The following is a 15,372-nucleotide window of genomic DNA, read 5'->3' on the forward strand; positions in this document are numbered from 1 at the left end:
GTCCCGCCGCCCCGTGCCCGCACTAAACGTGGCGCTGGCGGCGTCCCCTCCGTTGCATCACTGGCGCGCCGGAAGTGACTCCCGTGGTACCCGGAAGCACGTGGAGCGCGGCCATGGCGGACACGGACGCGGCCGCTGCAGAACCCGTGCGCTTCAAGAGCAAGTGAGGGCCGGGCTGGGGCTGAGGGCCGGGATGAGAGTGAAAGGGCGACCGAGGGGCCGCCGGGATGAGGCTGCGCGGCCGCCGCCGTTCCGGTTTAACGGGGCCGCTCCGTTCCCGTCTCTTTCCCTTCCAGCTACACTGTGTCGCGGAAGATCGAGCCGTTCTACAAGGGAGGGCGAGTCCAGGTAATCCCGGCTCCGGAGGGTTTGGGAGTGCCGCGTCTCCCGGCTCTGTAACGTTCCTGCTTCTCACTCCCTCTTGCCCAGATAAGCCGCGATGGGAAGTTCATGTTCTGCCCCTGCGGGAGCAAAGTGAACGTGCTCGATGTGGAAACGGGAGCGCTCCTGCACAGCCTGCAGCAGGTGAGGGGCACGGCCACTGCTGGGAGGGGTTTTCCCACTGTGGATGTGACGTTCCCGGGAATGAGGAGAGTGGGAACGGTCCCGAACACAGATGGGTGGGTTTGGGTTTGTCCCCAAGCTGTGCTCAGTGTCAGAAGGGAGCTCTGAGATCCCTCCAGGGATGGTTTAACTGTGGGATTTCCCTTCCCAGGAGGAGGAGGAGGATGTCACTGCCTTTGTGCTCAGCCCCGATGATGAGGTGTGTTTGGATCAGAGGTTTATTTTGGGTGGATCAGGGGGCTGGGCTGGGCTGCTGCAGGGGGTGTTGGGACAACACTCCAGGAACGTGGGGGAACTTTGGGGAGCCCTGTGCCGGGATTGGCCTCGATGATCCCTGTGGGTCCCTTCCAGCACAGGAGATTCCCTGATTCTATTCCATGACCTCTGTGCTTCCAGAGATCCCCACGGAGGCTCCTCAGGCCCTTCCCTGTGTCCCCTCCTGGGTGTGACTGGGACGTGCCAGGAGCCTGAGCTGTGGCACCTGCCCTGTCTGTGCCCTGTGCGTGGGCCCTGGCAGGAATTCCAGTCTAATCCATGACTGACCATGTCCCTGTGCCCTGGCAGGAATTCCAACCTAATCTGTGACTGACCATGTCCCTGTGCCCTGTGCATGGGCCCTGGCAGGAATTCCAACCCAATCCATCCCTGACCGTGTCCCTGTGCCCTGTGTGTGTGCACCGATGGAATTCCAGCCCCGATCCCAGCCTGACCGTGTCCCTGTGCCCGTTCCAGGTGCTGCTGACGAGCTCCCGGGCGCTGCTCCTGCGGCAGTGGCACTGGCGGGAGCCGCGCTGTGCCCGCGCCTGGCGGGCCCTGCACCCCCTGCCCGTGGCCACCATGGCCTGCGACCCCACGGCCACCCTGCTGGCCACAGGTACGGGGCACTGGGGGGATTCTGGGGGGCCCTTCGGCTCTGGAATAACCTCCCTCAGCTGGACACAGCGACCGGAGCTGGGCACAGCACAGGGTCAGTGTCCCGCGCTGGCTCCAGCTCAGGGCAGGACCAGGAGCTGCTGGAGAGGGTCCAGCAGGAGCCACAAAGGTGATTTGTGGTCTGGAGCATCTCTCATGGGGAGATGGTTAATGCCTGGTTAGTCTGGAGAAGGGAAGGCTGAGAGGGGATCCCATCAATCCAGACAAACATCTCCAGGGGTGTCACAGGATGGTGCCAGACTCTACTCAGTGGTGCCAGTGACAGCACGAGGAGCAATGGCCATAAACTAAAACACAAGTTCCACCTCAGCACGAGGAAGAGCTTCTTTCCCTGGAGGGTGGCAGAGCCTGGAACAGCTGCCCAGGGGGGTCATGGAGTCTCCCTCTGGAGACATTCCAACCCCACCTGGACAGTCCCTGTGTCACCTGCTCCAGCTGCCCCTGCCTGGGCAGGGGGTTGGACTGGGTGGTCCCCAGAGGGCTCTTCCAACCCCAGCTATCCTGGGATCCTGTTTTACTCGCTAGTGATATTGTGACAAGGGATCCTTTCAGTGTTCTGTCCACAATACACATACTAAAGTGCTGATAAACATCAGGCACCTCTGAGGCAGAGCAGTGTAGCTTTCCTGGTGTGGCACAGGGATGTTTGGAGATGGAGGAGCTCAGGCATGACCTGTAACCTCCCTGTTCCACAGTCTGACTGAGTGTGAGGTGCTCCAGGGGCTTCTCTTGCCGTGGGTTGTTCTTACTGGGTTCATTTTCCTTTCTTGTGCCTTTGCAACCCCTGAAGTTTTGCAGATGTGTTGGACTCCTGCCTCCCTCTCTTCCATGGTTCATTCCCTATGTCCTTCTTTCCCCAGGTGGCTGTGACAGCACCATTAAGGTCTGGGATATGGTCAAACACTACTGCACACACAACCTGAAAGGATCCTCTGGAGTGGTACAGTAAGGAGGAGTTGTGTCTGTCAGTCCCTGCCATTCGTGGGGTGCTGGGATTGACCTGGAATATCTTGAGTTAATGGAATAGGAAGGCCCACTCCAAGCAGATTCTGGGCTCTTCTTCTTGGTTTTTGGGAGCAGGGCTATGATTATATCTAGCCCAGTTTGGTCAAGAGTTTTCATACAACCAGAGAATTGTTGAGATTGGAAAAGGCCTTTCAGATCATTGAGTCCAACCATGAACCAGCAGCACCATGTTCACCACTAACCAGTGTCCTCAGATTCGTTGGGATCCAAATGGAATCCCTGTGCTTGCTGGCTGGTGTGCTCCAAGAGCATGGAAACACTGGCAAAGACAAACAGTAAAGTCTTCTGGTGGATGGCAGAGGAATGAGACCCCACAAAGAAAGTCTCTTATAAATCCATGTCAGTTGATCTCTCATGGAATCCTGGAATGGTCTGGGTTGGAAGGGACCTTAAAGCTCATCTCATTCCACCCCCTGCCATGGGCAGGGACACCTTCCACTATCCCAGATTGCTCCAAGCCCATCCAGCCTGGCCTGTTGACCTGTGTTAATGTGTCCTTATTTAGATGCTGGGCCAAGGCCAGCACTGCAGGTGGTTCATTCCTGTCCTGTTCCTCTCCCCCTGCCCAGCCTGGTCGAGTTCCACCCGGACATCTCCCGCCTGCAGCTCTTCTCCTCCTCCATGGACTACAAAATCCGCATCTGGGACCTGAATTCCAGCAAATGTGTGGCTGTGCTGGATGGGCACTTCAGTGCTGTCACCTCGCTGGCATTTGCAGATGGAAACACCCTCCTGAGGTACCACCTGGGTACAGGGGTTTGACCTCTGTCCTGTTTACCTCCTGCCAGGGCTGGGTGATTCCAGAGGGTCTGGGAGAAGGTGGCTGAGGGTATTGGCACCTGTAGAATGGAATCCTGGAATGGTTTGGGTTGAAAGTGACCTTAAAACCCATCCAGTCCCACACCCTGCCATGGGCAGGGACACCTGCCACTAGCCCAGGTTGCTCCAAGCCCCGTCCAGCCTGGTCTGTGTTTCTGGCATTACACTCTGCTGGCACAGGGAATGCTGGTGCTCCTTCCCATGGCCTCTCCAGAGAGGTGTTGAACTCCCACAGTGCCAGATTTGCACATGGATTTGGCACTGAAACACCTTTTCCTTTGCAGCTCTGGCCGTGATAAAATCTGCATGGTGTGGGACCTGGAGAGCAGGGAGAGCAAACGAACCGTCCCCGTCTACGAGGTGAAACTGGGGGTCATTTATTCCTTTGGGATTCTTTTGTAGTTCCCAGGTCATGGTCCCACAGTAGCTCTCCCTCTTCAGGTTCTGTGTGTTATGAAATGAGGTTTCTCTGCCCTCCCAGAGCTTTTGGCCAGCTCTGGTTCTGTGACTCTCTGACTCTTGCAGACCGTGGAAGCCGCTGTGTTGTTGCCCGAGAAGGGGGATTTCTCTCAGCTGGGTGTGAAGAAACAAGGGCTGCACTTTGTCACAGCTGGCAGCAAAGGTGAGGCAGTGCCACTGCCACGTTTGGGGGCTGTGATTGCTGTTACTCCTGGGATGGGAGTTGTTTGCATGGCAGAAGCTTGGGCTGGAGAGCAGAGCCTGCTCCCGAGTTCCTCGGGCAGCTGGGGATGAGCAGGACAGGTCAGATGTGCTCTGAAACATTAAATACTCAGATACATTTATCTACATAAAAATACACTTTCAAACCCATAAATACATATAAACATATTCCCAAACTGCAACGAGGTTTGATTTAGACTGCAGAAGCACTGTGGCTTCTCATGCCACTGCAGTTGGATCTCTGCCCGGTCCTGCCCTGGAGCTGCGCGGCTTTTCCCGTGGGCAGTGCCGGGGTTCGGATAACACCCCTGGGGCAGTCACTGTGTGAGGCTGGCTGTGACAGAGGATGTATCCCGTGGCTGTTGCAGGCATCCTGAGGGTGTGGGAGGTGGCCAGTGCAGGCTGTGTGTACGCCCAGCCCGTGCCCTTCGCGCCGCGGGAGGAGCCGAGCGAGCGCAGCCTGTGCCAGTGCCTGTGGGTGCCCGCGCGGGGAGAGCTCGTCACCGTGTCCCTGGAGCACAACGTCATGTTCTACGAGGCACAAACCCTCCAGCTCCGCAAGCAGGTGACAGCCCCAGCCTTCTTTTGCCTTTATCCATGGTTTGGGATCAGCTCTGCTCCTGGTAAAAGCTCTGTCCCTTGTCCTCGGCCTGTTCTGGGATTGTTCCTATCTCCGGCCTGTTCTGGTTCCAAACCAGAAATTTCACTGTTTGGGGCTGTTTGGGGGGGAATTTTACACAGAGACCAACATAAGAACCAGAAAGCAGATTTCTGCCCAGGCAGAAATCCCTCCTGTGCTCCAGCTTATGTGTAAAAGAGATCCTTACACACAGCGTTAAATGCGAGATCACAGCACTGCAGCTTTTCCCTGCTGAACTGTTCCCATTCCAGCTCGCTGGGTACAACGAGGAGGTTCTGGATGTGAAGTTCCTGGGCCCTGGTGACTCTCACATTGTTGTGGCCACCAACAGCCCCCAGCTGAAAGTGTTTGAGTTGGCAACATCCCACTGCCAGATTCTCTACGGCCACACAGGTGAGTGCCAGCACTGACCCGGCTGGGAGAGGGGCAGGGGTTCCCTTGTCCAGCTTCTCTTGGAGCTCCTGTGGAGGCTGGAACCCTTGAGCAGCATCACAACAGGTTTGGGAGTTGTGTGGAGAAAGGACATATCCCATTGTCCTTGTCACTGGCAGTGACATCAGTTTAATTTGGAGCTGAAGAGGTGTGAGTGCCACTCACTCTGCAGGGATTGTGAATGTCCTGTCCCAGTGTCCCAGACCTGTCCCCAGGGCAGTGGGCTCATGAACTCACACATTCCTGTTGTCCCATTGCAGTATTTCTGTGCATCCACCTGTTTTGTCTCCTTCTGTTTAGAAACAATTATGGCTTTGGATGTCTTCAGAAAAGGCCTGATGTTTGTCACCTGTGCCAAGGTGTGTCACTGCTCTTCATTTAATGCAGCTCTTCACTTTACTGATCTTTATGGGCAATATTGTACCGCTTTTAGCACTCCAGAAAGGGCCTTTTATTTATTCAATTTCTATCTGCTGCATCCCCCAAAGATAAGGTTCTTCACTATCTCTTTTTAATGTTGTCACTGGGAAATCAATTGTATTTATTAGCCTGAAGGAGATGGTTCCTTCTCCAGGCATCTGGGTCTGGAATTAGAGATCAGAGAAGTTGTTAGTGTGGGACTGATGGGAGCTTCTTGTGTTGGAAGAAAAGGTGCTAACTGCCCTGATACACCCAAAAATAAATGTCTGATAGACCCTAGAATAAATCTCCGCTCTGGAACCCCAGGCTGGAGGTTTATCCTGTCTGGCTGTGCATCCTCACCTGCTCTGACAAAGGCAGGCAAAGGTTCAAACTGCAGAATTCGGGACCAGTGAGGCTGGGGATGTGGTGAGAGCCCAGGGGGCTGATCTCTTGTCAGAAAATCAAGCATTTGCTGTGCTCTCCCCCACAGGACAGGAGCATCCGTGTCTGGAGGATGGGCAAGGCTGGCAGGGTGGTCTGTGTGGCACAGGGGCTGGGCCATGCCCACGGCGTGGGCACTGTCGCCTGCTCCAGGTAACACAGACAGGGTCAGGCTGTCCCTTTGTGTCCTCCTGCTCATGGAGGGGAAGGACCTTTTCTCCTGTGCAGGGGAAGCCACTGATTTGCCTCCTCGATGTTTTTGTTCCTCTCAGAATGAAGGAAAGCTTTGTAGTAACCAGCAGCCAGGACTGCACTATCAAGATCTGGAATATCCCGGAATCCCTCACTTCCAAAGCAAAAGCAGCCTCGATCTCCAGCCCAGAAATCCTCCATGCCAGAGTGACTGAGAAGGGCCACAACAAGGTCAGGCTCCCCCTGAGCTCAGAACGTGCCTCTGGCACTTAAATCTCCCTCTCCTGTGTTCCCCTTCTGGTCATTCCCGGAGCAAAGGCTGAAGTGCTCTGTGCTCCTGTTCCCCCAGGACATCAACAGTGTGGCAGTGTCCCCCAATGACAAGCTGCTGGCCACGGGCTCACAGGACAGGCTGGCCAAGCTGTGGTCCTGCTCCGACTGCTCCTTGCTGGGGGTGTTCTCGGGGCACAGACGGGGCATCTGGTGCGTGCAGTTCTCCCCCGTGGACCAGGTCCTGGCCACCTCCTCGGCAGATGGGACCCTGAAGCTCTGGGGCCTTCGGGACTTCAGCTGCCTGAAGGTGAGGAGAGCTCCTGCCCCTGCTCCAGGCAAAGCCCTGGGGTTGATCCTTTGGAAACTGAGCTTCCTTTCCCCTTCCCAGACCTTTGAAGGCCACGATGCCTCAGTGCTGAAGATCATCTTTGTGAGCCGAGGGGCCCAACTGCTCAGCAGGTTTGTGCCTGTCCGGGGGTCTGGGGGAGATCCACAGCTGGTCAGGAGGGAATCTCTTGGCTGAGCAGCAGCAGCAAGAGGGAAGAGTCTTGAGTCCAGGGAGTCCTTGGAAAGACTGATAGGAAGGTGCCATATTTAGGCCAAGCTTTCTGCAGGAGCTGAATGAATCCTCCAGTTATTCCATGAATTCTGTTTATCTGCTGTGCATTGCTGGGCTGGGGACACGCACAGGAGGCAGAGCTAAGGGTGCATCTTGCCCTGCACATTTTCTTTAATTCTGCTCCTGTTTGGAAGGCACTGGAATGGGACAAGTTTATCTGATATTTGAGGTGGGGGCAGAGCAAGAATGGATCTGTCCAGTGATTATTTTTTTTTGGTTTTGTGTTTCTCTTCCAAAAGTGGATCTGATGGTCTCTTAAAACTCTGGACAATTAAAACAAACGAGTGTGTGAAGACATTAGATGGTCATGAAGATAAAATCTGGGGTCTTCACTCCAACAAACAAGATGACATGGTGGTGACAGCCTCCAGTGACTCCTGCATCACACTCTGGCAGGTACAGTACGGGGGTCCTGACTCCTCTTGGGGTTAATAATCAGGATAAATGGAGAACTTGGGATGCCAGTGGCTTGTTCCTCATGTGTTCCCATTTTCTGCACTTTGGAATTGGGTCAGTAAGGCTTATCTTGGGGTTTGGGGTTATTTTTTGGCCAGACTGTTTTTCCCCAGCAGCAGATGGGCCCCACAGCCTCAGGCACTGGTGGCTTGGAGGGAGTTGCTGGATTTAACCCTTAAGATACTTGGCCTAGAGATCTTGCTGCAGAACCTGATCTCCTAAGCACTCGATGGCTCAATAAAAATCCGTGTGTATTAAAGCAAGATTTGATAAAGTTTTATCCTGTGTTTTTATAGGATGTCACTGAAATTGAGGAGAAAGAAGCACAAGCTAAACAGGAGGAGCAGATTATGAAGTGAGTTGGTCTTGTGCAATTAAGAGCTGCGAAAGGCAAACTGTCCAGTGGAACTGCCCACACCTGGAGCCATCCAGCTCCATCTAATCCCAGTATTTAGTGGGAGCACCAAGGCATTTATTGACAAGCACCACTGACTCGTTGGTGTGACCCCCCTGCACGCTGTTACTGCCAAATCTGCTGCTTTCTGTGCAGTGTTTGTTTCCACCACTCAAACACTGGTCTCACTCTCGACCCTGATTTGTTTTTCAGAGAGCAAGAGCTTTCTAACCTGCTCCATGAGCACAGGTACCTCCGAGCCCTGGGCTTGGCCATTTCCCTGGATCGGCCTCACACCGTGTTGACGGTGGTCAAGGGTGAGTCCATTTCGTGCTCCAAAGGCATTTTCCTGCCCTCTGCTTTCCAGAACACTCTTTCCAGGCTCCAAGGTCTAATTATTAGCCTGAAAGCCTCAGTGTTCCCTCTCTCTTTCCCGTGTTCCTGAGTGCAGTCACCCCAGATAACCAGTGGTCTCCCTGCTCTCAGCCTGGACTCTCCCTTCTCTCTCTGCAGCCATCCTTAAGGAACCTGAGGGGAGAAAACACTTGGAAGAGAACATTGTTCGGCTCCGGAAGGATCAGAAAGGTTTGGCACAATGTGGTTTGAGTGTTGAAAGCTTCCAGGTCAGGGGCTTGTTTTCTCAACTGAAATTAAGAATTATAAAATAGAACCATGGGATGGTTTGGGTTGGAAGGACCTTAAAGCTCATCCAGCTCCATCCCCTGCCGTGGGACATTCAGGGACATTAGGCCTCATCATCCCACACATTTAGGGTGGGATGGCTCAAGGAATGGTTCTGTCTGGAATTATTTTGCCCCTCTGGGCTCGTCAGTCACTGTCTGTGGGAGCTGAACCTCTGTAAGACCCAAGACACGGGTGTCCCTCCCCCACAGAGGCCGTGCTGGCGTTCCTGGTCACCTGGAACACCAACTCCCGGAACTGCCACGAGGCCCAGGCTGTCCTGGAAATCCTCCTGAAGCACGAGGCACCCGACAGTCTCCTGCAGTTCTCGGGCATTAAACCTGCTGTGGAGTCCCTGCTGCCCTACACGGGTGAGTCGCTGTGGGGCTGGGCCTGGGGTGTCCTTCTGTGGCCTGGAGCACAGAATCCTGGGATGGTTTGGCTTGGAAAGGACCTTAAAGCTCAGCCATGGACAGGGACACCTCCCACCAGCCCAGGTTGCTCCAAGCCATGTCCAGCCTGGCCTGGGACACTTCCAGGGATCCAGGGGCAGCCACAGCTTCTCTGGGCGACCTGTGCCAGGGCCTCCCCACCCTCACAGCCAAGAATTCCTTCCCAATATCCCATCTCTCCCTGCCCTCTGGCAGTGTGAAGCCATTCCCCCTTGTCCTGTCCCTCCATCCCTTGTCCCCAGTCCCTCTCCTGCTCTCCTGGAGCCCCTTTAGGCCCTGGAAGGGGCTCTCAGCTCTCCCTGGAGCCTTCTCTTCTCCAGGTGAACCCCCACAGCTCTCCCAGCCTGGCTCCACAGTCTGTGGACGTGGGAAACATTTGCACCCTGTTCCAGGGAGCTCTTTCCCACTGCCCTGATCACTCCTGTCCCTGCAGAGAGGCACTTCCAGAGGCTCAGCCGGCTGCTCCAGGCCTCCATGTTCATCGACTTCATGTGGCAGCACATGAGGTTGGGGGACACGGCCCAGCAGGACAACGGGACCCCGTGACCCTTCTCCCACCAGTTCCTCTTTCCAAAGGGGGGGAGCCTGAGCTCCTTCCCACCAGGATGGTAACTGTATTTTTAGTTCCTGTGTTTTATAATAAATTTTTTAATGTTAATTTGTAAAAGAAGCCCAGCATCCAATCTCCTCGGGGCCCAATGAGAGGAAAGGGTCGTTTCTTTGGCCAAGCTCTGGTTTGTATTTTCACACCCTGAATTTTCAGGCTCAGACACTCGAACATCATTTAGTTTGGAGGAAAGGCAGAATCTCAACAAGTAGTTGGGCTTTACTGGGATTTAAAACCTTTATGGAGCTGGGAGGCACTCCTGGCAATGTCATATCATGTCCCCAAGCCCAGCTGGGCCCTGGGTGTCGATCACTGTCAATATTTTCTTTGCTTGAGCAAAGTGCAGCCTGGACCAAGGCAGGTCTCTCACCCATGCCCACCCCAAATTTAGCACCTGAGAGGGAGAGAAGCACGATTTTAATTCCCCAGGTAGCACATTTTTAAGGTGTAAAACTCAGACTTCAGACATGTTTACATGTATTTTATTCCAAAGACAAAAATGTATAAAATTCAGAACGACACAAACATCTCACAAGTTGTTTCTAAAAAACATTAACAGGGAGAATAACTACAATCAAAGCCAGCAATGTATAGAAAAGCTTTAGTTTTCCTACAACTATTCACCTAACAAATCTAGCAACGAGTTTAGGATGAGAATTGCTGGGAGTTTTGCTAACTGCCAGACTCCCTTGGAAGGGGAATGTTTTGTCCATAAAAGTGACCTCTGTCCCTGTCCCCAGGTGGGACACAAGCTGTGCCACCCCTGTTTGTGCTCCTGTGTCTGCACAGCCACGGCTGGAGGGAACAGCCAGGGATGAGGTTCCTCCTCAATAGGTTTTTTGTTGTCACAGCCAGTCAGCAGATGCAGCCAATCCCTCTGATGGCCTCTCCACTACCTAAATTGATCTAAGCTGTAAAAAAACAAACCCCACACCAACACCAAAACCTAAACAGTTTAAATATATGTATATACATTAAATATGGAGTTCAGGTAAATGACATCACAGCTGCATCATCCCATCCCTCCCACAGTCCTGTAACTGTAGCTTGGGCTGCCATTGGTGACTCTGAGTCATTCTGGTGCCACTTCTCTGCCCTCTGGGGTGGCTGCAGCTCACCTGGTGTGGGGAATAATGAAACAGTGACTGTGAAATGTTCAACTATTCACATCCTGCATGGCAGGATGAACAGCTGCCTGAGGGAGAACTTACTGAATTCCAGGTGACCTCTAACTTAGGAGCTGCTGGATCCGCAGCTGCCCTGACTCCCTCCCCTGAGGAGTTAAACCACTAAATCCTTTCCCAGTAACTCCCTTCTGGCTCCCAGTCTCCCTGTGACGCTGCAGCAGGAATTGGTGCTGCCCAAGGAGGGGATGGATGTCAGTGGGTGTATTCCTTGGGATCCAGTGGTGTCCTTGGGAAGCCACAGTCCAAGGGCTGATGTTTCCACGGGGCTCTGGTGAGGGGTGCCTGGCTCTGCCTGGGCTGTGTCCTGTCCCCTGTCCCTGCTCTAGTGCAGGCTGGGCAGCAGTGGCTGGGCTGTGTCATTGTCCCCTGTCCCTGCTCTAGTGCAGGCTGGGCAGCAGTGGCTGCAGGCCTGGCCGGGGGCTGTGTCCCTGCAGGGCCCGTTTGGTGACAGTGCTGCACCTCTGCAGGATCTCGTGGGCCGAGGGCCGTGCTGGCACCTTGGGGACACTCGTGGCCAAGTCGGGGTCGGGCAGGGGTGAGCTCAGGTCGGCTGCAGATGACTCCACGAAGCCAGAGTCGTTCCTGTCCCTGGGGGTGAGGCGTGGGGACTTGGTGCTGTGCGTGGCCAGGCCAGGGGAGCTCCTGTTCTGCTCCACTTCGGGCAGAGAGCGGGACAGGTCAGGCTTCCAGCTCAGCCGGGTGCTCTGCTCGCTGCTGCTGCCCAAGTTCAGGGATGAGCTCTCTGACTCCAGGTCCGAGGTGGAGCTGGCCCTGGGCAGAGACCTGGATCTGCTCCTCTGAGAGCTCCCATCTTCTTCATTCAGGTTGAAGGAAGAGCCAGGCTGTGCCCTGGGCTGTGCCAGGGCCTGTCCCCGGGGCTGGGGGGCCGACAGGGAGGAGCAGAGGTTCGGGGTGGAGATGTTGAGGCCAGAGTTGATGATGGTCTGCAGCTTGTGGTGAGGATTCTTGTAGGGCCGGAGGCACATGGAGGGCATGTAGCCTGTGCTCCCATTGTACCTGAGGGCAGGGATGGAAGGAATACTGAGAGGAGCCCTTTGGCCAGTTCAGACCAGAGGAGGGAGGGAGCAGAGCAGGGCAGGGCCCAGCCCCGTTGCTGTATGTGGGGTGTGAGGACTGGGAAACCATCCCTGGCCAAGGACATTCAGCTCAGGGATGCACCTCACATGGCGAGGAGAGGGCAAGCAGCAGCTGCAGCAGGTAACCAGCTCCCTGGGGAGGCAGGACTTTGGAAAAGCCTCCTTACCGGATGAGCCACCAGCCGTTGTCAGAGCTCCTGAGCACCTCCACGACCACCCCGCTGTGCAGAGAGAGCTCATCCGCCTTCTGCGCCTCGTAGGGCTGCACCACGAAGTACAGGCTGCCTGGGGGAGGGGGAGGAGGTTGGATCTGCCCCATGGAGAAAGTGCCCCTACCCTGTGACAGAGCAGCTCAGCTGTGGGGCAGTGTCCATGAGAGGGACTGGCTGCTCAGGGACCCCAGACTGAGTGATTTAGGTTGGACACGAGGAAGATGTTTTTTGTACAATGAGGGTGGGGAGGCCCTGGCAAGCAATGTGGGCTAGTGGAAAGTGTCCCTGCCCATGGCAGGTGGTGGGACTGGATGACCTTGAAAGGTCCCTTCCAACCCAAACCATTCTGTGATTCCATGGCAGAGCTGACCAGAAGAGTCAGAGCTCCAGAGATCCAGGTGGGGACTCCAAGCAGTGGTTAAAGTGGTGAGGTTTTGCAGAACTCATTTTTTGAAGGTGTCCCAGAGAGCCAGGAGCAGACTTACCCTCCTCATTTGAGCTATAGTTGCTCTGGATGTCCTCGTGGACATCAAGCTCTTCCAGGTACGAGGCTGGGAACCAGGCAATCTGCTTGTCTGCATTTTCCACCAGCCACCACCCTACAAAGAGCAAAACACCCAGTTTTTAACAGCCTGCAAGTTGAGAGATGACCATAATCCCTGGATAAGGGACACAAGAGACAGGAGGGACATTCACTGTCCCCCCAGGTAGGCACACAAGTACAAACACCTGCACTCCTGACACTACCCTGGCATTTGCCGGGCTATGAATCAACCTGCCCCTTCAGCCCTGACACTGAAGAATCCCCTCAAACATACCAGTCATGTCCTTGATCAACACTTCAACAATTTCCTTCTGAGCCACTGTGAACGTCCTGTTCTTGGTGTCCTTGGTTTCAAAGCTCTCGATGCAGCGGTAGCTCTGGGACGCCTGGGGAAGGGTGATGGAGATGGGCTGGTGCTTCTTTTCCCTTCTAAATTCTGATGGCATGATCACAACACTGCAAAGCAAAGTTTCTCATCAAAAACTCAGGTGGAAGGTTGAGTTTAGCCTTAATTTTGGTAAAATCACTTATACAGTAGCTTTAGGCACTAGAGACGACATAAACCCAGACCAGAGCACCCAGCAGAGCTTCCCTGCTCTGCTGCCCTCCTGTAACTGGTGTTTCTCTTCTACCCACATTCTATAGCATTTCTGCTTCGTGAACAAACAAAAAGGACAACTCAGATTTCACACCTGTTTTCAGGGAAGGAGGGGTCGAGGTCCTGGGTCTGTGCCTTGAAAAACTGATTCACGTCTCCCCCCTGGGAGATCCTCGCGTCCATTTGCAGCAGCTCCTGGGAGTAGGTTTCCAGAAGTTTCAGGATCTCCAGGCACCTGTTCAGCTTCCCACCCTTCCTGTGCTGCATAATCACACCTTTAAAAGAACAAGGGCACAGTTGGTGTAAGACAATAGTGGGTCTGGATGTCTTTGGGAGCAGCATCTTTTGCCTGAACACGGGGTGTCCTCCCCCCCCACCCTTCCTGCCCCGTCCCAAACTGTACAAAGTCACTGTCTCTGCCTCCCTGTCCTTTCTAATAGCTCCTGATGCAATTTTTTTAACATCTAAAATTCATCTTTTTTTCACATGTAAATATTTCAAGAAAGTCTGTGAAAATATTTAAAGTGTGATACTAATTTCCCAAGTGCAATTATCTAATAAAAAAGCCTTTCTGGGTTATTCTAAGTCTGTACTAGACCCAAGCATGTTGATATAACCCAGTAGTGCTGTGCCAGGAGCAGGAGAGAGCTCTTAACCTATTCCAGAGGAAGGTCAGACTCGGAGACTTCAGTTTGTGTCCCCAGTTATGCCTGTCCTGTCCACTCACATGTTTGTTGGTCCATCAGAGATTTATTCTTACCTTTAAACCTGGGTAAACTCCTGAGGGAACCACTCTCCACGGGGAATTTTCTCTTCAGCTCTTTCTAAAAGAGAGGAGAAGGAGAGAACAGTGATTCCTCACAGCCCTGACACACGGCTGGGCTCCTTTCCCTCCCCAGGATGGGAATCCTGACATTTCAGGAACTGAAAACTCACTTACATGGAATTTCTTAAAGTCTTCAAATGTCCGGTAGATGAGAATGTTGTTCTGGTCTGACCAAGTCACAAACATCATGTAGTTCTGGGAAAAGAAAAGGGAAAAGAAGTGCAATTTAATCACAGTGTTCCATCTGAGATGCTTCCAGGTAATCAGCATTTGCCACGAGCTGTGGGTTAGTTCTGGCTTCAGGCTGAGTATCACATTAAAAAAATCAATTAAATATTAAACCTACAAAAATATTTCCTTAATTTTAGGGCTCCAAATGGGTATCATAAATGAAATCAGGAGGATTTTATGGTGCTGTGACAGAAAGAGAGCAAAATCCAAGATAACAATTTTCTTATGGTATTAAGCCCATTACAAAAATCCCTTTGTCCTAGATCCCAAGGCTCCTAATCCCAGTGCTGTGGGGAATGAGCAAACACACCCCTGGAAGAGTAAGTCCAAAGCCCTCTAGTTTCCTAAGTTATAATATATTTCAGGAGGAAAAAAAGGCCAAAAATTATAAAAATTAACATACCTTCTGCTTTCTGCATTGCATGAAGCCAACAGCCTTCACATCCACGGGGTACCTGCTGCAGCTCATCTTCCCCACGCCTGCTTCTCCCTCACTGGCAGCTGGAGGGATGTGTCCTGGAGGGATGGGAGCTGGAGGGATGGAGCTGGAGGGATGGCAGCTGGAGGGATGGCAGCTGGAGGGATGGCAGCTGGAGGGATGGCAGCTGGAGGGATCTGCCCTGGAGAGATGTGTCCTTCAGGGATATCCTGGAGGGATGGGAGCTGGAGGAATGTCCTGGAGTGTTGTGCCCTGGAGGGATGTGCCCCGGAGAGATGTGTGCTCTGCTGAAGATTGCAGAGCTGTGGCTCCAGCCAGGACTCCCCAGGTTAAATACCCTGGAGCAGGAGGCAGGGCACAGGCGTTCCTGCTCCTCCTCCTCCGCCCCGCCCCGCAGAAATTCCGTAGTTTGGCAAACTACCGGGTGCCTTTTAACTTTTATCTTTCCCCCTGCTTTTAATATGCAAATAGTCCCGGCTGTGGCGGCAGGGACAGAGTTCAGGGAGCCGGAGAGCAGATCCAGCGTGTTTTATCACATCCCAGCCCGTGCTGGGAAGCGAGCCGTGCCCTGGGCGTGCGGGAGGTCACTGGGGCAGCAGCTCCTGCCCCGAGAGATTTCCGGGGAC

The 15,372-nt window shown here is 53.8% G+C and overlaps 2 protein-coding genes across 3 annotated transcripts; one reads left to right on the top strand and one right to left on the bottom strand.

Moving 5' to 3' along the window:
• The first annotated feature begins 95 nt into the window (after nucleotides 1-95).
• TBL3 (transducin beta like 3) lies at nucleotides 96-9,672 on the top strand. Of its 2 annotated transcripts, XM_032704416.1 has the most exons (22): nucleotides 96-163; nucleotides 297-348; nucleotides 430-525; nucleotides 716-763; nucleotides 1,297-1,438; nucleotides 2,358-2,442; nucleotides 3,093-3,260; nucleotides 3,627-3,702; nucleotides 3,868-3,964; nucleotides 4,392-4,588; nucleotides 4,915-5,056; nucleotides 5,396-5,454; nucleotides 5,988-6,091; nucleotides 6,211-6,361; nucleotides 6,480-6,710; nucleotides 6,792-6,862; nucleotides 7,262-7,418; nucleotides 7,775-7,833; nucleotides 8,086-8,189; nucleotides 8,386-8,457; nucleotides 8,766-8,924; nucleotides 9,439-9,672. In XM_032704416.1, exons 1-22 carry the CDS (start codon nucleotides 114-116, stop codon nucleotides 9,549-9,551), a joined length of 2,433 nt encoding a protein of 810 aa, XP_032560307.1. In that variant the 5' UTR covers nucleotides 96-113; the 3' UTR covers nucleotides 9,552-9,672. The 2 variants fall into 2 exon arrangements, with proteins under 2 accessions (XP_032560307.1, XP_032560308.1); XM_032704417.1 differs by lacking the exons at nucleotides 96-163; nucleotides 297-348; nucleotides 430-525; nucleotides 1,297-1,438 and having other exon boundaries at nucleotides 720-763.
• Nucleotides 9,673-11,166: 1,494 nt separating this feature from the next.
• Nucleotides 11,167-14,856, bottom strand: NOXO1 (NADPH oxidase organizer 1). The gene is made up of 8 exons (XM_032704418.1): nucleotides 14,711-14,856; nucleotides 14,191-14,271; nucleotides 14,011-14,074; nucleotides 13,345-13,525; nucleotides 12,927-13,108; nucleotides 12,594-12,707; nucleotides 12,064-12,181; nucleotides 11,167-11,816 (listed from the first exon to the last, which is right to left on the bottom strand). The coding sequence occupies exons 1-8, from the start codon at nucleotides 14,774-14,776 to the stop codon at nucleotides 11,177-11,179; spliced, it is 1,446 nt and encodes a 481-aa protein (XP_032560309.1). The 5' UTR covers nucleotides 14,777-14,856; the 3' UTR covers nucleotides 11,167-11,176.
• Nucleotides 14,857-15,372: the final 516 nt, after the last annotated feature.

This window comes from Chiroxiphia lanceolata, chromosome 16 (genome assembly GCF_009829145.1).
Source record: "Chiroxiphia lanceolata isolate bChiLan1 chromosome 16, bChiLan1.pri, whole genome shotgun sequence".
Lineage (NCBI taxonomy): Eukaryota > Metazoa > Chordata > Aves > Passeriformes > Pipridae > Chiroxiphia > Chiroxiphia lanceolata.